General features: G+C 38.7%; 1 protein-coding gene and 1 long non-coding RNA gene across 3 annotated transcripts; both read right to left on the bottom strand.

The window, feature by feature from the left end:
- Positions 1 to 12: 12 nt before the first annotated feature.
- LOC118239805 lies at positions 13 to 6,040 on the bottom strand. The gene is made up of 3 exons (XR_004772643.1): positions 5,693 to 6,040; positions 2,573 to 2,675; positions 13 to 697 (listed from the first exon to the last, which is right to left on the bottom strand). It is a non-coding gene; the product is annotated as an uncharacterized LOC118239805 (long non-coding RNA).
- A 13,281-nt stretch (positions 6,041 to 19,321) lies between these two features.
- Positions 19,322 to 26,914, bottom strand: LOC100752592 (zinc finger protein 120-like). 2 transcript variants are annotated; one of them, XM_027433763.2, is made up of 3 exons: positions 24,135 to 26,914; positions 23,874 to 23,934; positions 19,322 to 22,720 (listed from the first exon to the last, which is right to left on the bottom strand). In XM_027433763.2, the coding sequence occupies exons 1-3, from the start codon at positions 24,166 to 24,168 to the stop codon at positions 21,919 to 21,921; spliced, it is 897 nt and encodes a 298-aa protein (XP_027289564.1). In that variant the 5' UTR covers positions 24,169 to 26,914; the 3' UTR covers positions 19,322 to 21,918. The 2 variants fall into 2 exon arrangements, with proteins under 2 accessions (XP_027289564.1, XP_035309683.1); XM_035453792.1 differs by lacking the exon at positions 23,874 to 23,934.
- Positions 26,915 to 27,483: the final 569 nt, after the last annotated feature.

The raw sequence follows: 27,483 nt of genomic DNA, 5'->3' as shown, positions 1-27,483 counted from the left end.
GCCACTGGAAGTAGAACTCGAATTTATCTTTATTCCATGAAATGGCTTTTTGAATCCCTTTCAATATGCAGGGTTACTTTTTCAACCTAGATACTGCAGAGAGGGCCTTGGTTCTGCAAAAAAAAATGTGAAAGTCTTTGATGATGCCCCACTGGAGGCCTCACCTTCTCTGAAGAGTGAGTGGCGGTGGGATTGGGAGCTGGTGGGGGTATGGGTGGGAGAGGGAACAGAGATTTAAATGTAAAATATGAATGATTTTAATTTAAATTAAAAAATAAAAATATCAACATGGCTGTTGATATTTAATTGCAGGAAAAGTTTAAGATAAGTCTTTTCAAATTACTTTTTTCTAAACTTAATACAAATAGAGAAACAAGAAGAATATAAGAACATTAAAAAGCAACAAAGTCATGTCTATATTTTGTCATTTTGGAGAGATTATGCAACAATGTGAATGCCATTATTTTATCTGTTCATGTCCACAATGTAGCTGTCACTGTAATGTTTTCTTTTGATACTCAACTCTGAGTGCAAAATGATGGGCTTGATTGAAAGCTGTAGATTTGGGATCCTGACATTAGGTGAACAATAGGGTTCAGATGCCACAAATTAGAGCAGACCAATGTTATCTTGATGAGAAGTAGAATGCCTCAGTCTCCTTTAGTCAAAACAGGTTGAGAAGAAGGCCTGAGATCTCCTGGATGAGAAGAAAACAGAGGTCCATTTGGATAGAGATTGATGGAAGATAGCATTCTATGAGAAAGGTCTAAAAGCTCTAGGTTACATCATGTGATCTTGGGGACCAATAGACTTAAGATATGTATTTCAGTCACAATGAATTGAGGAGCAGATTGGAATCCACATATGTAGTATTTCAATATATCCCAGTCCTAGAGAGAGAGGTCTTGTGATCCACAAGTCAGAGGAGGTAAATCATCAGAATTACTAAAGAAATTAGAAATGGTACATGCCTGCATAGAATATAGGAATAGCTCACAGAATCCATTGTCAGAGGGATCTCTTAAGTTTATTCAGCTGTTTAGACATATGTATGAATGTTGGGGTCCACATCAGTTTTTCTACCATAAGGCAATATAATTCAGGACTGGGTTCTACCTCAAAATCCTCAGCCCTGGTACATTAAGATCCAGTGTTCTCTGTGTCAATTGTGGTGAATGGAATGACTGGTATCTCTAGTTAGCTGGGAACAAGCTGATGACCCTGAATCAGAGGACCATAAGGACCTTTTGTGAGAAAAAGCTCATGTGGTGATAATTCAGAACTAAAATGCAGCAGGATAGTGTCCCTTGGGTTTAAATGACACCCTATTAGATAATATTGATGAGTCTATTTTTCTAAAGAATACATAGAATTTATGAGACTGCTTTGTGCATTGAGGACTGTTAACTTTTTATGAAATCAAGCATATTTGCAGTCATTTTCCATAGGGAAATGCATTCTTAAATTAAGGTTGAGGGAAGATAGTTGGAAGGACCAAGGGTAAATGAGCATATTCTTGGACCCTTTTGGTGAATTCCTACTTTCAATGATTTTGGAAAACCTAAAGAGCTTTGTAAAGCCTTCAGAAAAGTGTATATGTCCAATGTTCCCATATTTACAAGAAGATGATGGGACATCTCCATTTTTTGATATGTTAATTCTTCGTACGCATTGGTGAGATATATATAGGCCTATTGTGAAGGTCAATTTCTTATCCTTTAATAGGTAGTTTTACAACAGAGACCTGGGTGGTTATAAGAAATCAGAGTGCTTTTGGACATAAGTCAAACTTTTAAGTACATATTGTACAGAGAGAGGAAAAGCTGAATGTAAACTGGGCAATGTAAATAGACTTTCTAGATTCATTTGACAGAAATTTGTCAGGGTTCCTTATAAAGGAGAGGAAGACCAAGGTACTGCAGCAGATTCCAAGAGAACATTTAGGTTATAATAGACACATCTTCCAAATGTTCAATGCATGTAGGACACCTTTCTCAGAATTTCTTTTAAGAAGATGTTGGCACTTGAAGTGGAATTGTAGTTCCTGTGTGTTAGAAGGGGAGGTGAAAAGCCACTGGGTCAATGGAAGTTCGTCTGTAGTATCCTAATAAAGAGCTTCAAATTATGGATCTACCTTGCTGTACAAGCTAATCAAAGGAATATGTGTCAGGTCACTTGAAACAAAGGGAAAGATGTGAGAGTACTTTTAAAAAATTGCAATACTTTAAGACCCTAGGTTTGTAGAGCATGATTTTCTGTGACACTCTTGGTAGAGCAAGTGCATTAAGGGTCATATTGTGCTTATAGATAAGTAATTGGTCCCTTAAAGTAAGAAGACAAAGTTTTCATGACCATCTCATAAAAAGAGGGTGTCATGAGTTTCACTTTATTCAAAGTAACAGTATGCCATCAGGGTGGCCAAATGGAGAAGAACTGAATGGGGTCCTGGCCGAAGGGGCAATTTTCCCCTTTATCAATAGGGCAGATAGTGAGAATATTTTTAACAGAGAAAATCTGACGCCAAAAATAGGTCAAAATTAGGTACCATAATTGCCATTGATGAAGGACATACCTTTTGGCAAATGTTGAAATTCTTCCTGTGAAGTCTACAGTAAAGAAGGGTGCCATCATTGCTTCTTCATCTAGCAGTTCTTCACATGTTAGGATATCCATGACTTTGGGGAAATTTGGAAGAAAACAAGTATCAACTTCAATGTTTTTTAACAGCTGGTGCTCCTGTGCCAACGATACTGTCTCCTTAGTTTTGTGCTCAACAACCCAGATCAGGGTACAAATGGAAACTGCAATATTTCTTGTGAATGGATTGCTGGCAGTGTCCTCCAATCCTTCATATGCTCACTATGATTGGGATCTGCGAACTCTATCTAGAGTGGATTCCAGTGGTGAGAACTTAAAACTAGGATGCACATTTACCATAGGAAGAATGTCTGAGACTTACCTTATGAGTCTGTGGAGATTGGTGTAAACTACATTATAGCACACATAAAATACTCTTGAAAAAATCCTCAATGGAATTGTGTAAGGTAGATTAGAGAAGAAAGCAAAGTACTAGGCCATCTTGTAGTGTTACAAAGAGTTCCAAACCAAATTTTAAAATGAGAAGGAAAAGGGAGTTATGTGCCTCACCATATTGTATAACCAAACATATTATCTCTCTATCTGTGGTTCTAAATCTTCATTCCAATTTGTAAGGCTCTTATCCTTACAGATCCCATATTAACCTTGACGTGCTCTAACCATTTATCAAAGAGGAAGAACAAAAATTGCTTTCCATGTGGACTTTCCAAGTTTAACCTAAGCTACATGGTGTAGAACAAAGTGTGGATACTTACTGTTTAGATTATTTACTACAGGATCCAATATGAGTACCAGGGTCTTTGAATGTCACATCAGTATAAGCAAGCATTTCAGTTATTAATAAATGTCTTTCCAACACATGTTAGTAGTGAGAGGGGATATTTAAGGCTGTGTACTTAGATATTATGCATGGAAATTCCCCATGGATATATAAAATCAAATGGGAAGGTAATGCAAAGTCGTATTAGGCAGAGAAGCCTGTTTAATATCATCTTTGGCATAAGAACATCTCTGAGTTGCAGAAGGGCAAATTTACTAATTTAATTGTACCTTGTAGAGATATATAATTTCTAATGCAGGATTGTAATAGAAGAAAAAAAATGAGCTTCTCACTGACTCACATATACACAGAAGATTGCTCATTTCCAAAGAGGAATATATAGTGACACTTTGGTTGAGTGTTTTCTGTATCTGCTTTGGCAGAGTGGAAACTTCTAAAACCAGCCTGGGTAAAGCAATGTTTCTGAATCTCCTTATTAAGAGGAGGAAACACCTTATACACATTATTTCAGTATGTAGAAATCCAATTAACCCTTGAAAGTGCTGAAAATCCTAGGTTACCTTGGTTAGTGGGAGAATATTTGGGTTCTGCCTCATTAGCTTCCCATTATGGCCCTAGCTACAGATATGCATACCATGAGTCAAAACTTGGTGAGTCCAGAAACAATCCAGAATATTTTTCCTGAAGTACGATTGGTCTTCTGGGCATGCTTCCACAAGACTTTCTTTGTCTCTACAATTGATAACAACTTTTCAAGTATATTTACTAGGTTTTAGGCAGATGAATCCATGTCTATATTTTATTCTCTGCTATATATTCATGGATGTAATGTGGTCACATCTCTTACAGGTGTTGAAGTTGCTGGGGAGGCTTTCATGTGCAATGACAAGTGACCATATTCAGAAAGGTCAACTAGAGTTCACAGGTGTAACTCTGAAGTGTCTTTGAAAACATGATTGCTTGAGAAACTCACTTGCCAAAAGAAAACATTTTGGAGTTTTCAATTATCTGATAATTTTGTCCCAAAACACCTTAGATAATATAGAATACCTGGAAAAGACTGATTTGCAAGAGATGCATTGTAAGCTTTCTAATGTATCCTGTTGTCTCGAAGTACCCAATTTTTTCCACAGAGGAAGAAGCATAAGGCCCCCTTCACTTTAGTCCCTGTTACTGAGTAGTAAAATGATTTATACCAAATTGTACAAATGGACAAATGTGAGGGCCATGGAAGAGAAAAATAAAAGTTTAAATCCCCTTGGCATAAAGGACAAAAGTCAAAAGCAGTCTTTTGTCTAAGAACTATGTCTTATGCCTTATCTAAAAGTGAAAAGGTGAGGAGTAATAATGGCAGAATGGGAGTACTAGACACCTTCTATGAAAGAATAATTGTGAGACCCTCTTAAACAAAGGTGAATGTCATAATCCCCTTAGTCAGTGGGTGCATAAATCATACTTCCCTGACTTAAAAGGGATTAGCAGTAGAGGAATATCCCAAGATATATAACCAGGTTTTGAAACACTTCTTCAGATGTTAGTCTTGAATCTGGGGAAGACTAGCTAGCATTCAAATGGTGTTTGTGAATGATGCAGGCTGAGAAATTTGCTTCATCTATTTTCGGTCAGCCCTTTAGATGTAGGTATTAACGGCAGAATTCTCGATTTCTGTTGACTGGCTAAATGATAGAAGACATGAATTCTTGACTCTGTTTGCAAATACTAGGTTCTGGCATATCTAGGCTAGACATCATTCAGAGAGGAAGTCTCTCATAGATCAACATCTGTCAGTTTAAATATAAGACTAAAAGTATCATAAAACAAAGGCCCAAGGAACCACTACTTAGTTAGAGAACATGTTTACATAGTACATAAGACAGGGGATATCCCATAATCCCTCAGAAAAAAGTCTCAGTCTGTATTATGCATACTAGGCTGTCCCTGGAAATCAATGTCAGATTCAAAGATTCTTTTATAATGGAACAGCAGTTCTCAAGTTTTAGCCAAAATTATCAGAAGGATGACTTATCACACTTCCTCAATGTCAGCTGTTTACATTCTACCTTATTAGAGCTGAAATTCTATAGTTATGTAGTAACCAAGAAACAATTTTATAGCTAGGGGTCTGTGCACTCTTTGACCTTGGAAGAAATGTTTGATGCTCACTTTGTTATAGGTGGAAAAATGAAGAATATAGGTATATAGAATTTCTGAGGCATTGACTCATGTGCATCAGACACACTTTCAAAAATTGGGAATTATACTCCCTTGGCCACATAGGAAAATCTGATACATTTTCAGCAGACATTTGCATACCTTGTAAAATTAAGTCCATTATACCCTAGAACATTCTCAGATTCCAAGTCATCCCTGTGATTTGGTATGTTCATATCTAGCGAGGGATCTGCAAGAGATATGTCAATACTCTTAGAATTGTTGAATTATTTTTTGTTTCTGTTTCAAGATAAATTGCGTAGTTACATTAGTGTTCAGTCAATCTAACAGTTCTAGGCTGCAATGGTGAGAACAGTTTTTACTGATTGAATTGAAGGAAGTAGATAGACTCCAGGTTCTTCTTCCTCTCATTGTTCTCTATGACCTGCCACTATAGTGAACAATGTTTCTCAGTAAGTAGGGAAATCAATGTGCCTATGCTCAGAAAAGGGAACTAGGAGAGCTCATTGAGTCATTTGGAGAAGTTCTAACTCCTGTCTTTCATAGGGTGAAAAATGTCACGCAAAATTTGGGAGGCAGAATATCTCCAATGGTTCTGTTGTAAGGGTGAATGCCATAATTTACATTTTAAGGAAGAACATGATCCAGGAAAATTCTTGTCATATTTGAATTCTTCTTTAAAGCATAGAAAACATCTGTCTCTAGCAACTCCATTGAAGGCATGAGTGAAATCTTTACATTCTTCTCAGAGTTTGTATGTAAATTCCTGGGCCTAGCTTCTCAAACATATAAACAAATTGAAAGATGTTATCACAAAGAAGAGGAACTTCCCAATTTTGGTGAAAACTTGTCAGTAAATGGCCTGGTTTTCAATGGGTCTTCAAATTAGTGTTCCCCCAATCTCCCTTGGAAAAGGGAATACATAAGGGCTGCCAAGCACAGAGGGAAAAGGTAACAATCACTGTTAATTTTCCTTGGAAACAGTATAGAACTAAGCTTAGCATGAATGCAAAGAAGACATTATATCATTGTTTAGTGATAGGGTTTACTTTAATCACCATTTAATATTGTAGAATCACTTTATATACACGTTATGCTCTGTATCTTACTTCTTCATAGTATATTATCTCTCACAGTATAGCAGAGATAATTAATGTCTAAATTCTCCCCATTGCATATGGAGTCCTGCATGCCATTCTTAGTTCACTCCTGATAATCTGATGCTATGCTCATGTGGTTAAAAGAAATAAGTTAATTTCACATATGAGAATTTTCAAAGTAGATTTACAAGGTTAGTTTTGATGAGTTTAAGTCTAGGTCTTACCTTTGTCCCTCTTTCCACAGAAAGAGAAAGATTCAGAACCTTGAGCATAGTACTTCATTTCTTCTTGTTCAAAATAGTGAGGAGCCATGATTTTACAGTCATACACTCAGGTGTACCTCTAACCTCCTCTAATTAGAGCAGGAATTTCTTAGTAGTCCCAGTTGAGAATAAATATATATTCTAGGAATACTTGTTTGGATGGGAATATACAAACCTTTGTTCTGCTTAATATGAAATTCTTGGGCTCCTGACATGAAATTTAACTATCTCACCTAGCTTCTCCTTGACTGGATAGATCTCAGATACCCTTGATTAATGTTTAGGAAACTTTTGCCTGCTGTGAATAATGCAAACATCTAACTCCCTACAGTATTTTGTCTGAATGTTTTGATGGAAAATAGTTATGCTCCCTTACTGAGTTTCTATTTGTTTGCATCTCTTCTCCTTAGCTTGTAATGTATTGTCTCCAGAGTCCTGGAAGTAGACTGGAAAGTAACATCTTCATAGGAAGGGAGATGTTGAAAGATACACTATGCCAATGTGGACAGTTTTAAAGGTCCCTGTGTGAACTTCAAAGGCCCAAAAGAATCAGGGACAGGAAAAGTGTTCCACAATACAGCATGTATATGTGGGACAATCTAGAACTCATATAAGACATGTAGAAATTGGTAAGATGTTTTTAGTGTAGATGAAAGTAACTTGTACTTAATGGGAGTATGATGGAATGTCTAGGGACCCAGATGTACCTGGAGTAAAGCTTAAGTCCCTTTCATGAAATGTGTTGTTTGTGATGATTTCCTCAGGTATTACGACTGAGCTGGGGATTTGTGGGACATAGGTTTTCTAGCCTAAGCCATTTTAATCATTATGTGATCTACTGAGCCTTCATTTTGCACTGATTTTCTGTTTCCATTTGCTTCTCCTAATAGAGGAACAGATGGAGACACTATTATAAGATGGAGAATGGGTGAGCTATTCTACGTGGAATAACACCTGTGTGAAATTCTGGTCTGCAGGCATGGACAACAATACAGAACTTTGAGTGAACTACAAATGCCAAAAGAACTCCTGGTGGAGCAAAAGGTTTGCACCTCACCCTCCAAGGAGAGGCATCATCACAAACACCTCTCTCACTTTTGGTACCTGATAGGACCTCTCCTACACTGTTGTAGTAAACCTGTGTCTGTATTGAAGATGAAGGTAAGACCTCAGAAAAGGAAAACACAAAATGCATGACAAAGTCCCATCCATCACATGTGTTAAATGTTAGTGTTCACTCTGCTTTTAAGGAAGGCAAAGGAGTTTGTGGCTCAATGATATTCTGGTACAGGTCATGGTAAACTGGTGCTGATCCATTGAGGCTTACCCATGTTGTAGTTTGTAATATACATCTGCTTCTCATAGAGGATGACAACATTGGGCCACTTTTCTAAGTGGGCAAAGGTATTGTCTATTATACATCGGAGGGCATATGTATGAGCATCCAGTCTACAGGAATGTACAGTGTTATAGTCCCTTGAGTGAAGTACACAGGCTAAGAAGAATCAGGGACAGTGCAAAATAGGTTCGCTGAGGGGAACAATACGCAAGTATTTCTCCCTCATGGGTGGATGATGTTATAGCTTTAGTCAGGTAGACTAAGAACTAATTTGGGCCTCTTCTGAGGGTGTATAAATGTCTGTCTTCATGGTAATACCAATGCTAGGTTTTAGGCCTCCATCAGTCTTAACGTATTGAATGGAGATTGTGGGTCATAGTATTGCTGTGCAATGCCATTGTGGCCCTGATGTGATCTACTGTGGCTTCCTTCGGTGCTGGTTTCTTGTTTCTATCTCCTTCTAGTGGAGAAATGCGTGGAACCCATTTGGTAAAAGGGAATATCAGTGATCTCTTCCTGTGTAGAGGGCATAAGTGTGTGTGTCCAGTCTACAAGAATGGATAGTGTTATAGGTCCTTGAGTGAACTTACGGAGAAGCAAATTTCCAGAGCCACACCGCTTTGAATGTGAGGGATCATTCAGAACTCCCTCCATTATGCAATTTGTTTGTGCTCCTCCAGTAGAGAGAGAAGTATCCTGTGACTCTTCTGAGAATATAGGAAAGTCTAGAGACACAGATGTTCCAAAAATAATGTCAAAGTCCCATTTATCTTTTGTATTAATATTAAGCCTACCTTAGCTGCTAAGACATTGGTGGGAGGTTGTGTGTCATCGGATAACTGGCCTGAGTAATTGTCAGCAGAATTTTGGTTCTTATACAAGAGGATGACCTGGGGTCTTCTTTTATAGAGGGAGAAGTTTTTAGCTCTTCCACCTGAGAGGGCATATGTGTAAAAGTCCAATCTACCTGTATGGACTGTGTTGTTTGTCCTTGATTGAAGGTCACAGGCTATACAGAGTCAGGGACAGAGCAAAATTGGTCCCCCACTGAAAGAGAGGCATCATCCAGAACTTCTCCCTCAATTGGGGATGATGTTAAGGCCCCTCTAGTAGAGCAGGAAGAAACCTGGGCCTCCTCAGAAGATTCAGGAATATCTGGAGAATCAGATGTCCCCATTATAATATCAATGTCCTATTTATAAGAATTGTTTGGTATTACAACTCCCTCAGCTCTTAAAGCAGTGAAAGGAGTCGGTTTGTTGTGTTTTTGCAACTCTAGGCCATTTTGATCTGCATTTGATCTATTGAGACTTGATCATGGTTTAGTTTCAGGGTTCAATCTCCTTGTCCTAGAGCAGGAAACCCTGGGCCCCAATTTGTAGGAGGGAGAGTGAGTGATATCTTAGTTCGGGTTGAACATATGTGTGTATGTCCAATCTTCTGGAATGGATAATGTTACAGGCCATTGAGTGAAGTGTAAGGGCCCAAAATAACCATGGCCAGGGCAGTATGAATCCGGATATCCCTGTAAAGGTGTGGAATCATCCAAATAACCTACAACGCATTTGGACTCTGTTTGGGCTTTGCTAGTAGAGATGGAAGTAACCTGTTCCTGTTCTGAGAATAAAGGAAGGTTTAGAGACACAGATATACCAAGAACAATGTCAAAGTACCATTCATCTTTTATTTTGGATGTTAGGACTTCCTCAACTGTTAAAGAAGAGGTTAAATGTTTTGGGTCATTGCAATTATGTTCTAAGGAATTGGCATCAGGATGTGATCTATTTAGTTTTCTTTGTGCTGTATCTTTCTGTTGAATACTGCTTTTCATAGAAGAGGCTGGCATGGGGTTATTTTTGAAAAAAGAAGTTGTCCACTCTTCTACTTGAGAGAAACTATGTGTGAACTTCCAATCTACAGGAATGGACAGTTTTGTAGGCCCTTGTATGAAGTTCAAAGGCTGAGAAGAATCAGGAACAGAGCAAAATTGTTTTAGTGAACCTTCTACAGTAGAGTCCTCAGCCAGACCACATCTCTCACTTGTAAATGTTGATAAGGCCCCTCCAGGAGAGGTGGAAATATCTTGCGCCTCTTCTGAGGATGAAGGAAATTCTGAACACTCTGATGGCCCCGTGGTAATACCAATTAACAATTAATCAGATATGCATGGTTTTAGGCCTCCCTCAACTCTAAAGGCATTGCATGGATTTTGTGGGTCATAGGATTGCCGTGCAATGCCATTGTGATCTCGATGTGAACTTCTGATTCTTCTTTCTACTCTGGTTTCCTGTTTCAATCTGCTCCTCATAGAGTTGGAGCATCTGGAACCCAATTTTTATAAGGGAGAATGTGTGATCTCTTCCTCTGGGAAGGGCATATATGTGTATGTCCAATCTGCAGGAATGTTATAGATCTTTGAGTGGTCTGAAAGAGCAGAAAAGATCCATAAACAGAGCAAAATGGTTCCTGACACACCTCTGAAGGTGACGGATTACTCAGAATTCCCTGACTTGTGTACTCTGTTTTGTCCCCATCAATAGAGATGGAAGCAACCTGTGTCTGCTCTGAGAATATTGGAAGGTATAGAGACCCAGATGTACAAAGTACAATGTCAAAGTCACATCCATCTTTCGTGTTGGATGTTAGGACTCCCTCAACTCTTAAGACATTGGTGGGAGGTTGTTGGTCGTAGGATTTCTGGCTCGAAAAAATTTCATCAGGGTCTGAACTACTCAGGATTCCTTGTTCAGTAGCTGTTTGTTGAATTCTGGATTTCATAGAAGAGCATGGCCTAGGGTCCTCTTTTATATAGGGATAATGTGTCAGCTCTTCATTCTGAGAGGGCATATTTGTGAACATCCACTCTACAGGTGTGGACTGTTTTGTTGTTCCTTGATTGAACTGCAAAGGCTGAAAAGAGTCAGTGACAGAGAAAAATCGGTCTACAACAAAATCTGCATGGGTGAAATAATCCAGAACTCCTCCTTCAAATGTGGACGATGCTAAGGCCTCTCCAGTAGATCTGGAAACTACTTGGACCTCTTTTGATGATGCAGTAGTTTCTGGAGACTCAGATGTCCCCAATAAAATATCAGTGTCCCATTCATAGTGTTTCTTGTTAGCACCTTCTCATCTTGTAAGGCAGGGCTTGGAGTTTGTGGGTAATATTTTTTCAACTCTCGGCCATTGTGTCCTGGTTTTGATCTACTGAGGCTTCCATGTGAAGTCATTTCCTGTTTTAATCTGCTTCTCCTAGAGCAGGAATCCCTGGGTCACACTTTGTAAAAAGGAGATTGATTGATACCTTCATCTGGGTAGGGCGTATGTGTGCATGTCCAGTATGATGGAATGGATAGTGTTACAGGTCCTGGAGTGAAATGCAATGGCCCAAAAGAACAGGAACCAGAGGAAAATGGTTCCTGAGACCACTCTGAATATAAAAGATTATCCAAAGCATCTTTCTCCCATCTGTAATGTGCTTGGGTTTCACCAGAAGAGATGGACCTATCCTGTGCTTGTTCTGAGAATAATGGAAGCTTTAGAGACCCAGATGTACTCAGAACAATGTCAAAATCCCATTCATCTTTTGTATTGGGTGTTAGTCCTTCCTCAGCTATTAAAACATTGGTAGGAGTTGGTGGGTCATTGGATTTCTGGCCTGAGCAATTGTCATCATGTTGTGATCTATTTAGGCTTCCTTGTTCAGTGGCTACCTGTTGAATTATGGATTTCATAGAAGAGGAAGGCCTAGGTTCCTCTTTTATAGAGGGAGAATGTGTCAGTTCCTCCACCTGAGAGGGTGTCTCAGTGTCCCATCTACAGGTAGGGAAAGTTCTGTTGTTCCTTGATTGAACTGAAAAGGCTGAAAAGTGTCAGGGGCACAGCAATATAGGTCCACAGCTCTCTCGTAGGGGAGGCATTGGCCACAGCTCCTCCCTCCATTGTGGAATTTGCTAAGGCCTCTCCAGTAGAGCTAGAATTAACCTGGGCCTCTTTTGAGGAAGAAGAATTGTGTGGAGAATCAGATGTCGCCATTTAGCTATCTATGTCCCATTCATTGTAAGTGTTTGTTGTTAGCGCTCCCTTAGCTTTTAAGGCAGTGCAGGGAGTTCATGGGTCATATTTTTGCAAATTTAGGGCATTGTGTTCTGATTTTGATCTACTGAGGCTTCCTTGTGCTGTGGTTTCATGTTTCCATCTGCTTCTCCTAGATGAGGAAAGCCTAGGCCCCACTTTGTAACTGGATGTATGAGTGACCTCTTCCTCTGCGTGGGGCAAATGTTTGTATGTCCAGTCTGCAGGAATGGAAAGTGTTATAGGCCCTTGAGTGAACTGCATGGAGCTGAAAGAACAATGGGTAAAGCAAAATTTATTCACAGATTTCTCTGGAGGTGAGGTATCATCCAAAACTCCTCCCTCACTTGTGGGTGGTACTAGAGACCTGCCAGTAGCCACTTGTATAGTCAGGTAGGAATGGGGATTCTCTTTATGAAATGACAAACTTTTTAATATCTTTACTGGTGTAAAATTATTGGTCAGCCGCATATTTGCAAATGGAAATTGCTTAGAAATCTTTTGTTCTAGATTTGTAGATTTTGGAAATGCTTGGTCTGTGTGAGCTTGCCTAAGTTTTCTTTCAGGACTAATGGAAAGATTTTGGTCTGCTTTACTACAGGAAAAAGAAATGAGGTCCTGTTCTGGAGAGGGGAATCTTCTGTGTTTGTCTTCCAGATATTTGGAAGGTCTCTGCCTCCCACGGGCAGAGGCCGAGGTGACCCTCATCCCTGAAACAGATTTTGAAACTGTAAATGGGGTAGCTTTCAGGGATGTTTGATTAGTTGGGGAGTTTACCAGTTCACGTTGATCAGAGGAAGATGGTCCAGTTGGTTCTGCATAAGTACCTGTTGTCTTTGCGTTTGCATCCTTTGGACCAAGTCCTGAAGACCTTGCAGCAACTCCACTACAGATCAGGCATCAGTCCACATTCTCTTCCAACAGGAGAGACATATCCAAGTGTCTTTTAACCTTCTCTGCTCTCAGCAGATGACCCCCTGAACCTGAGAGGATTTTGTAAGGCAAAAGATAGAGTTAACAAGACAAGACAGACTGCATCCTACAGAATGGGAAAAGATCTTGACCAACCCCACATGTAGCCCAGAGCTGATTTCTAAAATATACAAAGAACTGAAGAAACTAGTCTCCAAAACACCAAATAAAAAGTGGGGTACAGAACTAAATAGAGAATACACAATAGGGTTTTACTTCTTAGGGAAGAGAAAATATACTAATAAAAGACTTGGTGCAGGTCCTTCACAGACTATATTTAGTGGGATGATGTACCCTCTTGTTGTTGAACAGTTCCAGTTGTTTTGGAAATGCCCAAACCTTTTGTCATAAGCTCAGTTGTAGAATCAACTCCATTGTATGGTGACAGTAAAAGTTGTACAATGGCACATAACTTAGGATATTAAAATCCCCATGTACAAAACTCCATTTCAGGTACTCCCTGTATCTTGGGCCCATGATATGGGAAGAGAGATTTCTGTCTCAGTTGCCAGGAAACACTTATGATGTGTCTGTCACAATCTATTACATCTTCAAATTCTAAACTGACAACGCTTATCACCTCACAATATTTCCTCCTGGAGTTAGGTAGAAAGCACAGGTCTCTCTGGCTTTAAATATTTTTTCTGCTGCACAACTGTAACCGACTATTACTTCAGTCCAGTATACATGTAAGTAAATGCATCATTATACCATTCCAGCTTATTGATGACCACTTAGATATATCCCAGATGCTGAAGTTCCCAAAATGGAGACAACCTTATGTTTTATGTACTTGTTTGTGAAGTTCTTCCATGTATATCTGCACACCAGAAGAGGGCACCAGATCTCATAACGGATGGTTGTGAGCCACCATGTGGTTGCTGGGAATTGAACTCAGGACTTCTGAAAGGGCAGTCAGTGCTCTTAACCTCTGAGCCATCTCTCCATCCCATTGTTTGTGAAGTTCTAAGGTTTCCTGGTGTTTCATTCATACATTTTGCTACATTAATTGTTGTACTTTTTAACTTTTTCTTTCTCCATTTTTTATTCAATTTAGAAACAAAATTGTTTTACATGTCAATCCCAGTTTCCTCTCCATCCCCTACTCCCCTGCCTCCCCACTACTGCCCTAACTATCCCATACCATTTTTGCTCCCGAGGGAGAGTGAAGCCCTCCATGTTTGGTCTTTAGAGTCTGTCATATCCTTTGAGATACAGTCTAGACCCTCCCTGGTAGTCTAGGCTGAGGGAGTATCTCCCTATGTGGAATGGGCTCCCAAAGTCCATTCCTATTCTAGGGATAAGTACTAATCTACTACAAGAGGCCACATAGATTTCTGAGGCCTCCTCACTGACACCCACATTCATGGGGTCTGGATCGGTTCAATACTGGTTTCTGAGTGAATACTCTGGGTCCAAGAGCTCCCGCTAGTTCAGGTCAGCTGTTTCTGTGGGTTTCACCATCATGATATTCTTGACGACTTTGCTCATCACTCCTCCTCCTAAGCAACTAGATCCCTGTTCAGTTCATTGTTTAGCAGTGCGTGTCTGCTTCCACTTCCACCAGCTGCTGAGTGAAGGTTCTAGGATGGCATATACATCAGGCATCAATTTCATTATCAGGTGAGGACATTAAAGGTAGACTGTACTCTGTAGCTTAGACTGTACCTTGGTGTCATCTTTGTAGATGTACAGACATTTCCCTAGTGCCTGATTTCTCTTTAAACCTATAATGGCTCCCTGCATTATGGTATCTCTTATATTTCTCTCCTCTACTCTTCCTCCAAACCAAACTTCCTGCTGCCTCAAGTCCTCCTCACACCTCGGCTTCTACCATTCTCATTCTGATGGCTCCCTCTCCCCCCCCATACTCCCAATTTGCCCAGGAGATCTTGTCCCTTTCCCCTTCCCAGGGTACCATGTATGTCTGTCTAGGTTCCTCCTTGTTTACTAGCTTCTCTGGAAGTGTGGATTGTAGGCTGGTAATTTTTACCCTATGTCTAAAATCTACATATGAGTGTGTACATACCATATTTGTCTTTTTGTGATTGGATTACCTCCCTCAGAATGGTTTCTAATATTTCCATCCATTTTCCTGCAAATTTCAGGATTACATTGTTTTTTTTTTTCCCCACTGAGTAGTAATCCATTGTTTAAATGTACTGCATTTTCCCTATCCATTCTTGAGTTGAGGGGCATCTAGGCTGCTTCCAGTTTTTGGCTATTACAAATTGTGCTGCAATGAACATCGTTGAACAGATGTCTTTGTTGTATGAATGTGCTTCTTTTGGGTATATGCTCAATAGTGGAACTGCTGGATTTTTTGGTAGACTGATTCCCATTTTCTTATGGAGTCACCATACTGATTTAAAAAGTGGCTGCAGAAGTTGGCACTCCCTCCACCAGTGGAGGAGTGTTCCCCTTTCTCCACATCCTCTCCAGCATAAACTGTCATTGGTGATTTTGATTTTCACCATTCTGACAGGATATGCATTTCCCTGATGGCTAAGGATGTTGAACACTTTATGTGTATCTTTCAGTCATTTTAGATTCCTTTATTGAGAACTGTCTATTTAGTTCTGTACCCCACTTTTTATTTGGATGGCTTGGTGTTTTGGAGACTAGCTTCTTGAGTTCTTTCTATATTTTGGAAATCAGCCAACTGTCAGATATGGGGTTGGTGAATATCTTTTCCCAGTCTGTGAGCTGCCATTTTGTCTTGCTGACTATTTCCTTTGCCTTACAGAAGCTTCTCAGTTTCAGGAGGTCCTGAAATTAATTAATTGTTGATCTCAATGTCTGTGCTACTGGTGTAGTGTTCAGGAAGCAGTCTCCTGTACCAGTTCGTTCAAGGATATTTGCCACTTTGTCTTCTAATACGTTCAGTGTGGCTAGATTTATGTTGAGATCTTTGATCCATTTGGACTTACATTTTGTGCATGATGATAGACATGGATTCATCTGCAGTCTTCTGCATGCCAGCATCCAGTAATGCCAGAACCATTTGTTGAAGATGCTTTCTTTATTCCATCATATATATTTAGCTTATTTGAGAAAAATCAGGTGTTTGTAGGTTAATATCAGCGGTTTCAACTCGATCCCATTGGTCTACCTGTCAATTTTTGTGTGGATACCAATCTATTTACAGAACTATAGCACTGTAATAGAGTTTGACGCCAGGCATGGTGATGCCTCCAGAAGTTTCTTTATTGTACAGTGTTGTTTTCGCTATCCTGGGTCTTTTGGTTCTCCATGTAAAGTTTAGAATTGTACTGTCAAGGTCTGTGAAAAATTTTGCTGGGAATTTGATGGGGATTGCATTGAATCTGTAGATTGCTTTTGGCAAGATTGCCATTTTTACTATGTTGATCCTACCTATCAAAGAACATGGGATATCTTTCCATTTTCTGGTATCTTATTTGATTTCTTACTTTAGAGAATCAAAATTCCTACTGTACAGGACTTTCCCTTTTTTGGTTAGTGTTACTCCAAGATATTTTATGTTGTTTGTGGCAATTGTAAAGGGTGGTGTTTCTCTTATGTCTTTCTCAAGGAATGTATATCTGTATATAGTAGGGCTACAGATATTTTGAGTAAAGAAACCAAAACCACAGAGAATCACTGTCTCAAAACTTCCCACCAAAATAAGAAATCAAAAGAAAGAAACCTAACAGTGTCCTAAGGCTCCTAGCATCTCTTCTGTGAAAAGAGAGTTTTCCTGTGTTTCTGTTGAGATCACTTTTTAATGTTAAGCAGATATTTTTCTGTTTAGATTTGTTAAATCCCTATTTGTTTCTCCTACTTACTCCGTGTGTGTGTGTGTGTGTGTGTGTGTGTGTGTGTGTGTGTGTGTCTGGTGTGTATGTGTGTATTTGTTTGTCTGATGTTTATGTGTTTCTATTTCTGCAATTGTGGGCATAAGGAAAACAGCACATGTGTGGAGGTCAGAACACAACTATTTGGAGTTGCTTCTCTCATTTCACCCACATAGATACAGGGAAGACAAATGTGATCATCTTTTATTAAGTGCATGATTTTACCCTCTCAGAAATATTTACAGATTATGGCTGAGAGATTTGAAACATATCAGAGGTTTACAAATGAGCCAGATTTCCTATGTGCCCATTGTTCAACACATATTTTTCCAACACATTGAATACACAAAGTCAGGAGGATTTCTCATCTTGTGAATTTGCGGAGGGCCTCTTATTCCATCTGAAAACTGGAGTCTCACATAAAAGCACATAGAACTCAAATACAAAAAACCCACTTATGCACAATTAAATCAATAGCGATTCTGAGGTATTCTTCCCTCAGAATAAGGATTCTTTGTCTCTGAGCATGCTGGCTCAGAGGAAGGCCACATCCTTTTATGAAGGACCAGAAAGAATTTCATTTTTAAAGTTTATTTCATGTATATGCAGTTTCTGGTATTTGGATGTGTGCAGTACCAGCAGAGGCCAGAAGAGGGAATAAGTTCACTTGGAACTGAAGTTACAGGAGATGGAGAGGAACCATGCTTTCTAGTAATATAATGTCTTTCCAATATAACAATACCAGTGTTCTTAATTGTTAAGCTCACTCTCTCACCACACTTTTATTACACATTTGTTGTTTTACATTTTATTTAAATTACATTGTATACGTTTCACTCTTTTTTCCCACTTTTTCCCCCTTCTTTCTGTTAAGTATGTGTGAATTAAGTATGTACAAACATTTGAGTAAGGTCTGCTGAGTCCATTTCTGCTTGTTGTGTTATGGTTTCAGAATTGAATATGCAGTTTTGTATAGAAAACTAGTGGGATGATACCTGTCTGATACTATTTGGAACAGTGATGAAGACATAAGGTAATTAATCCATCCTTGGGTCCCAACAGATTTGGATAGGAGGCAATAGATATGCACAACTAAGTAGTATAACTAAGACATAAATTAAAGCCTGTCCCATTTCTAAAAGCCTCCCCAAAATGTCAGTTCCCATCTCTCCATCAAGATTGTTAGGCAGGTCATGGATATTGCTTCAGTATAGAGATTCTCATCTGATACTATCAGTCATTTCCCAAAATGAAATTCCCCGGAAATTTAGAATTTCATGGTGCCTATGCTTTCACTAGATGTTAGTTAAACTGGGTGATATAAATGTCACTTAGAATAAGCTTATTCATGTGAGTCAGGCAGGTACCAGGGATTGCTGAGATGGAGACTGAGGAGCTTTACAGTTCTAATGTTGCAGGGTACTGTCACTGACAACAACATGAGTTGCCAAAACTTAAAGAGTGGAAGGAGTGTAGGAGGCTGACCCAACACAGCTGAGTGGAAACAGAGTACAGTTTATGCCAACTTGTCCTCAGTTACAACTGAAGAAAGCTCTCGGACATTTGATCCTTGTGCTTTCAAACCCCAAGCTCCCTCCCTAAAATTTCTTCCAATCTCCACATCTCTTTGTAAATACCTTATGGTCTAAACCTTAGACATCAAGTGTCAGGATCTCCTCACAACTCCATGTCATCTCTAGTCACCACCATTCCGAGATCTATATCAGAGAAGGAGAATATAAGCTCATTCAAACAAGAGAGACTTCATGCCTGCAAATTCCTATTCTCTCTTCAATGAGGTATAAACTCAAGAAGGTGTATATCTAACATGTGAGCTTATGGTAACCTATTCATGCCTAGTTACCACATGGGAGACAAACTCACTCTTGTGGTTTTGGTTAGTCAACCATCTTTTTAAAGACTTTTATTGTCAGCTTCGTTCACGATAATTTATTTTGTACTTTTGCCTCAATTTGTGGAGATGTGGGCCTGGAAAATTACATAAGCACCAGGTCTCAGTTAGTTTCTGATAAAATCAATCATATATTTATTCCAAGGCATCAGGGTTGAGATAAAGATGAAGTTATATCAGCCAATCACATTTATTGCTATGAATGACATAGCACTTAGAACACTGACTGCTCATCCACAAGGACAAGTTTATATTCCCAGAAACAACATCAGATATAAGAAAATACACTTTTGAATACACACATGAGGTATTTAATGTTTCTTATATTATCTTCTATTGAGCAGTTTAACATTAACATTCCTCAAATATGTTGAGAAAACAGCACATATAGGGAGTATATAATCTACACTTGTACTTGTACTCAAGCAACAGATGAATGAGGATCATGAATTCAAATGTATCCCTCATCATTACTGACACCTGAGCCAGGCTGCTTAATAAACATGAAAATCAGAAATATATTTGTGAAAATATGGAAAACGTAACCAGGAACAACAAACCACCACCCTTTCAGACAAATAATTATTTGAAAAATATGATCTCGAACAGCTGATATTTAAAAAAAAATGTACCCCTTAGAAGATCGGGGGTGTAACATTATATACATTTCAACAGAAAAATAGCTATCACTAAGCAAAAGTACAAAATGAACAAAAGTCACACAAGGAATATAAGGACAACAAAATAAAATTCACTAAATTGACTTGCTACAGATATAGCACTCTTTGGCATGCACCTCTAATATTTCAAAATAGAACTCCCAAAGCAGTGACTTCTAATATCAGTTCTCACTCTCTGCCTCATGCTGCGTCTTAGGGATTTGAGTTTTTAGACCCCTGCTTTAGGTGCCATTCAAATTTTAATGATGCTTCTATACCTCTCTGTTAACAAGGGCCAAAATAAATTTTATAAGGTGGTGTAGATATTATAACAAAAAGAGGAGAGAAAATAATACAAATTAATAAGTTTTACATCTGAACTAGTTAATTAATGCACTTGAAGTGAAGGATAAACCTAAAAGTGATAAACTATCATTTAAAATCACAGTGCAAATGTTACAGCTATGGAGGGAAATGTACCCCTAATGTCGTAAGTCAGTCTATACCTTCATCTGAGAAGGGAAAATAGCCGGGATACCTGCAGCTTTGAATAGAATGGTATCACGAGTTTTGAGAAGGAATGGTATTACTGATTCTTTGGATACCAAGAGGTCTGAAGAAAATTCTATCCTGAGTGTCCAATGTCAGGCTACATATGCTGCTGTGAAGGGAAGGAATCTAGGAATCACACAGATGTGAGGAAAAAGTTATTCTGACTGTCAGGATGTTAGGCTCTACATGAAGTTGTGTTAAAGGGGGATGGTCTCTGTGCAGGATGTAGCACTCCATCTCATTTCTCAGAGAGAAAGAACCATTGCAACTGAGATTTGCTCCACTCTGCTAAGAGACTTTACTGCCAAACGTGTCCATTGCTTCTCTTCTCTTCTCTTCTCTTCTCTTCTCTTCTCTTCTCTTCTCTTTTCTCTTCTCTTCTCTTTTCTTCTCTTCTCTTCTCTTCTCCACTAGGGAGTTTCTATGAAATGATAAATATTTTTATTTAGCTCCAGCCCAAACTGTCACTTTTCTGCTACTCTCAACTATGGAGGAAACTGCTCCAGAAATGTAGCACTGTGCTACTTCACCAAGGACAAGTTTTTTCTCCCACTCTGCTCCCCTAAGGGAGTTTCCCAATGGAGGTGTATGTTGATTCTCTGCTTCACTACACTAGGGAATTTCACATTCACTCTGACAAAAGAAGGTCATGACTGAAAATGATGAATGAGATTCATTTGAGAGGGTGGAATTCAGGAAAGTATCTCCTACTACCATTGTGGAAAATGGTAGATTCCATCTGAAAAACCACAGAGTTTGCATATGATATTTTTCATTTCATGCTCAGTTTTCTTTGTCTTTTATTTCAGTCTCAAAGTGTGTTTCTTTCACTGGCCCTTTTTTCCATTTGGCTTATTTCAGGATGTGTTACTTTGGCTCCAGCTATAGGGCCAAAATGACTTTCTCTCATTGGGTCTGGTTTCTGGATGGGGGGGTTGTTTCCTTGCCTCGCCATTTTACAGTACAAATATGGCTTCATAAGTTCATAAACTCATTTTTCCATGAGTATGCTGCAGCAACAATATAAAAATGGACATCATAATGTTTGCACAGATTGTTGACACTGTCAAATTACTGCTACAAAAGAAATATTGTTGTGTAATTGACTTGGAGTGTGGTGGCTAAAATTCTACCAAATACGTGATAATGAGAAACCCTCACAATCTTTTTCAGGTACTCAAAAATGATTGAAACTTGGAAAGGCTTCATCAGGGTGATTGCCTACAAAGTATAATCTTGTATGAAATGCAAAATTAAACCAAACTGACTAAATTTATAGTTTCACTGATGAATGTTTTTTGAAATGATTTCAAAGACTCCTGGGTATATGGAAAACCTTTTCCACACTGATTACCTTAAAATGGTTTTTATACAGTATGTGTTATTTTATGGTTTTCAAAAAACATTGACACACAAAGGCCTTTCCACACTGAATACAATCTCAGAGTTTCTTCCTATTATGTGTCCTTTTATGTATCTGAAGATAAATTTGCCAAGCAAAGACTTTATGGAATTGATAAGGTTCATATGGTTTCTCTCAATTATGTGCTCTTTTATGCACTTTAAAAACAATTTGAAATGCGAAGATTTTACCACATTGATTTCCTTCATAAGTCTTTTGTCCTTGATGTGTTCCTTCAAGCATTTGAAGTGAAATATGCTGAGCAAAGGCTTTACCACATTAAATACATTCATAGGGTTTCTCTCCAGTATGTCTCCTTTTATGCATTTGAAGATTACCATGGTGTGAAAAAGCCTTACCACACTGATTACATTCATAAGGTTTCTCTCCAGTATGTCTCCTTTTATGTATTTGAAGACTACCATTCTGTGAAAAAGCTTTACCACACTGATTACATTCATAAGGTTTCTCTCCAGTATGTGTCCTTTTATGAATTTGAAGTTGACTGCAACGGGCAAAGGCTTTACCACACTGATTACATTCATATGGTTTCTCTCCAGTATGTGTCCTTTTATGCACATGAAGTGAACTCAGATGAGAAAAGGCTTTACCACACTGATAACATTCATAGGGTTTCTCTCCAGTATGTCTTCTTTTATGCGATTGAAGATGACTGTGCCGAGAAAAGGCTTGACCACACTGATTACATTCATTGGGTTTCTCTCCAGTGTGTGTCCTTTTATGCATTTGAAGAGTACTTTGCTGAGCAAAGGCTTTACCACACTGATTACATTCATAAGGTTTCTCTCCAGTATGTCTCCTTTCATGCGTTTGAAGATGACTGTGCTGAGAAAAGGCTTGACCACAATGATTACACTCATAGGGTTTCTCTCCAGTGTGTGTCCTTTTATGCGTTTTAAGATAACTATAATGAGCAAAATCTTTTCCACATAGATTACATTCATAGGGTTTCTCTCCACTATGTGTTCTTTTATGCATTTGAAGATGACTGTAACACGCAAAGGCTTTAAGACATTGTGTATATACATAAGGCTTCTCCCCAGTTTGTCTTCCTTCATGCCTGCAAGGAAAATGGGCTTGTAAATGTTTTACCACATTCAATACAATGTTGAATCTTGATATCTGTGTAAATCGTTATAATTTGTTGCAATTGTGCAGAAGAATCAAATCTTACAGGCTTATCACTGGTTTACACTCATGTTTTCCCCTACATTAAGTGTTGTTTTTCATCTTTGAAGAGGTCGTTTTTCATCTTTGAAGATACCAATGTAGGTATAATCCTCTATTATATGTTTCTAATATTTAGAACCCTTTTTTACAGTTGATTTTTTACCTATTGAAGAGAACTGGAAAGATTCAGATCTTTATCACCATTATTGAATTTTGAAGTTTTCCTACATGTTGAATCATATTACATTTGCTAATGACCTAGAACAAACAAAAGTATGTCCACAGTTCTAGACTCATTGGACTTTTCTGCAGCATGAACTTGTTGGTGTATTAGCAATGAAGCAGGAAAATAAAATACTTGTACACATGAATCAAATTCAACAAGTATGCTTAAATTGGGACTAGTACATGTCTTTTAAATATTCTGTGAGGGTGGAATATTATATCCTCCTTATTCCTTTGGTCATGTGGCTTGTATCCTAACTAATACATGATATACTTAGTAAAGGAAGTTTATAATGAAGAGGCTTCCACATTTACTTCAGTTTCATTTTCTGTTCCTTGTAGACATGTGCTAGAGAGATTAAGGTTATTCTGCAATAACTGCCCCTTGGCTTTTGACAGTAAGGGCCCTGTCACTAAATTTACAAAAGTAACAGCAAGTTCATGAGTAAAACTAAATTTTCTATGAAGTGTTTTCTCAGTTGAAGGTGTGGAGATGTGCTTATCACATCAACCATGACTTAAGTGATATGCATAGTAAGAAATATGTGGGATTATATTTCTACAGTATAGCTCTCATGGTATGATTATTCAAGTGGTAATTTCTCTTAAGGTATTTTTTGTTGTATTCTTTCTTTAAATATTATTTTGCAAATACAGTTCATCTACCTGAAATTGAATTATATGGTTTATTGAGAATTTAATAACCATCAATGCAATTTAAGCTGTGATCAATTACACTGTTGTTTCTGTTTCAAAATTCAGGACACATCCCAATTTCTTCAGAGACACATTTCTGTGAGCTCATAAATGAAAATTACCTTTCATGTGTTTTACAACTTGCACAATGTTCTTCAATGCTATTGTCTTCCCAATTGTATCCTAAAATATAGTAGCAGAAAATGTATATTTATTGTTGAAACATGTGCAAAATTTAAGTTACTGTCTTCATTGAACTTTAGAACTTTGGCTTATATATTTACCACATTATTTTTTCTCTCTAAATAAAGTTAAAGAAGAACACCAATAACCAATTGATGTTGTCCTATTATTTCAAAATATGAAATAAAATACAGTCTTACCTAGATCATTGAGGTTCCTGTAGGTCTCCACCATCACATCTTTGTAGAGATTCTTCTGAGAAGTGTCCAGCAAAGTCCACTCTTTCCATGTGAAGTCGATATGCACATCATCATAGGTGATGGCATTCTAAAATATCACATACATGTGTGCAACCAAAAACATGGTAGCAACTGTATACTAAATGTATATTTCTGTAGAACCTTATTTTAAGATATGTTACTTTTATTCAGGATACAGAGAAAAGCAACTGATTAAATTTGCCAATATAAGGCAGACCAGTATTTCAAATTCCCTGCTTCACTGAAATATCTGAGAAATACACTAGTGGTGTAGACTGAAGATGGATGCTCAGTGTTGCAGAAAAGGTTTGTGTGTCTGTCAGGAACTCAGGTGTCTCTGTCGTTTGTAAAGTCTAGGAAGTTGCCTGCAATGCACTGCCTGTTTACTTAGGTTGTAATAATTCCTTCTTTGGTCATTGATGGAATTGAAGACTAGACAGTTATAGTTCCAGATTTTCTTTACTTTTTAAAATATGTATTAACAGAATTTAAGTAAAATACAATCCCAGTGATCACAGTTAATCACAGCACAATCCTTAGAACCAGAGAGGCTAAGTTACTAGAACAGCTCTAGGGAAGTGTGTTGATAACTTCCTTGTACAAATTCAGCTTGTCTGAAGAAAAAAGATGGAGCTTGCCCCTAGCAAGTGAAGGGGTCTAGAGGTCTGTACAGAAGGCTGGCTGAAAGAGGAAGTGAAATGGGTGCAATGAGATAGAAGTATGATGGCTAAGGAGAGAGGGGATATAAGCAAAAAGAAACAGAAACTCGCACTTTTCCAGTTGGAAACTAGTGAGATAAAGGTGGCTTTGGCTTAAACTTTCTCTATGATTTCTCAGCATTTTCCTCTATATCTTACTCCAAGTTTTCATTATTTTAGAGCAAATAAGAACTCCATTTACAGGGGAGATACATGGATCTCTCTGTGTATAAAATTGAGATTTTCTGGATGCAATGATGGCAGGTAGCGATGTAACTACAAAAGATCAGGTGAGTAAGGATGGGGCAGAGGGGAAGAAGATGGGAGAGATGTCTGCAATGGGGGAACTTTTAACAGGCTTTGTGGAAACAGTGCAATGAGAATTTCCCAGAACCTGTAGGGGTGAGTACTTAGTGAGGACTCCTAGTAAACAACAATAATGAAGCTGAACCAGCCATCTTCTATAACCACATAAAGCGCCCAATATTGGATTGGGACACCAAGGAAGCCACAAAATTTTACAATCACACTTGTCCTGCCTGGAAAACATTCTGGTGCAATGGTGGATCAGAGCTTCTGCAGTGTTCAACAAATGACTGCTTACAGTTGAAGCTCTAGCTCTGAGAGGAAAACCATGCCTGATAGTACCTGAACAGCCAAGGAATAAGAACTTGAATGGCTTAGAAAACTATGGTAGAACAAAATAAAATTGACCAAGAAATAAGTCAATGAAAGGATTCATATGTATATTCTGCTATAATCACAAATTGGTGCTTAGCCCAATTGTCATCAGAGATGCTTCTCCTAGCAGCTGATAGGAGCAAAAATATTTGCTTCAGGTCTATGAATCCTGTGGAAGGAGGGGGTGAACACTGCGGGTTTGCAGAAAACAGGAGAACTTTGCCAACAGAATGAACTAAGCAAGGCTCATAGGGGTTTGCCTATGGGATTCCAGAAGGTCTTGTGGTGATTCTTTTGACTGCTCTTGAGACACTTTTCCTTCTACTGAGTTACGTTGGTCAGGCTTGTATGAGGGTTTGTGTCTTGATTTACTTTACTTTGTCATGATGTTAGGTTGATATCCCTGGGAAGCCTTCTCTTTTCTGAAGGGAAACAGAGTAGCAGTGGATTTTGGGGAATGGAGACTGGAGACAGTGCTGGAATGAGTGGAGATTGGGGAAGCTGGGTCTTTGCTCCAAGTGCATTTATCCTCATGAACTGCAATTTCTCAAAAAGCTGAAATTTCCAAATTATCTTCTGATACTCAAAACAATCTCATGACTGCATTATTTTGTAAAATCCAGAAACTAAGGATTTCCAACATACATGGATGGGCACAGAGTATATTCCCATTCAAAGTAAAAGGAATATGTCTGTATTTCCAAATCTCAGGAAAGCATCCGTTACTCATGTACATGTCACACCAGCAACACCAACAGGTAAGGTGGGTCAGCAGCCCATGAAACTTCCACAGTACCTACATTCCCAGAGAGAGTACCCAACAACATTAGCTGCCACCCTCAAATTCATAACCCCATGAACAAATTGGATTAATATTCTCTGCTCAAGTGTAGGTCATGCAAATCAGAACAAGTAGGCAAACTGAGGCAAAGTCGCCCTTCTGGACCAGAATTCATGCCTGCTATATGAAATACACATTGCTTCCTCTCCAGTGGATATTCTTCATTCTTTAAATAACCCCCAACATTATTTGGAATCCAAATCCCTCTTCATCTCTATGTTGTAGTCTCCAACTTTAGATGAATCCCTGTGCTCAAAGGATACATCAGCTGCCAGAATTCCATGTGTGCCAAGTGACCACAGAACTTTCACAGTCTCTCCATGACCCCTCAACACTATCACCAGTTTCTGTAGGTGTCACCATAGCCATGCCTCCTGTGGCTGGCTACAGGTATACCTGGCTGTTGGGGGAAGTATTTCTGTGTATGTTTACCTTATTGACTCTTAAATGAAGTTCTGTTTGGCCAATGAAATAGCAAGTTAGACAGGACTAGGAGTCAAAGAGGATTCTAGGAAACGGAACAGAGAAGTGGTGATCCAGGCCGGAAGTGACATAGAAGCAGACTCATATTTAACAAGGAGAAAAAGGAAGTGGCCCCTTTTCCCCTTCACATCCTCCAGTGGCAGGATGTGAGCCAGTGGCAAGAAAGGGCAATAGTGAAAGGCATCCTCTATAAGTCATAAAATATATATATATATATATAGATTTATGATAAGACTGAGCTAACAGATAAGGATCCTAGTCATTAGCCAAGCAGCATTTGAACCTGATACAAGTCTCTCTGTGTATTAATTTGGGCCCTAACTCAGGTGGGCAGCTGGCGTAAAGCACACACGTGGTGGTGGGGCTCTGTAGCCTTTGGTGGAAAGATTTATCATGACAGAATGGTGTCTTTGAGAGGGATGACCCCATGCCCCAAGGTACACAAAGAAAGAGGGAAACCTGCTGGCACAGCCTGCCCTATCGGCCACTGAGAGATAATGGAGTAACTTCCATATGCTCGCACTGTCCTGGCGCTTCTGGAGTTTAGACATGGCACTCCTAAGATGATAAAGACAGATCCAGATAA

Source organism: Cricetulus griseus, unplaced genomic scaffold (assembly GCF_003668045.3).
Source record: "Cricetulus griseus strain 17A/GY unplaced genomic scaffold, alternate assembly CriGri-PICRH-1.0 unplaced_scaffold_262, whole genome shotgun sequence".
NCBI lineage: Eukaryota > Metazoa > Chordata > Mammalia > Rodentia > Cricetidae > Cricetulus > Cricetulus griseus.
The sequence above is the reverse complement of the archived record's forward strand: the minus strand, read 5'-3'. Positions and strand labels throughout refer to the sequence as shown.

What these genes read in the sequence shown, in the direction of transcription:
- LOC100752592 (XM_027433763.2), bottom strand. Translation starts at nt 24,168, where the DNA reads ATGGTGGAGACCTACAGGAACCTCAATGATCTAG. An exon ending in CAGGAACCTCAATGATCTAG is followed by an intron (nt 23,935 to 24,134) that starts GTAAGACTGTAT and finishes ACTATATTTTAG; the next exon opens with GATACAATTGGGAAGACAAT. An exon ending in AGTTGTAAAACACATGAAAG is followed by an intron (nt 22,721 to 23,873) that starts GTAATTTTCATT and finishes TTTTCCTTGCAG; the next exon opens with GCATGAAGGAAGACAAACTG.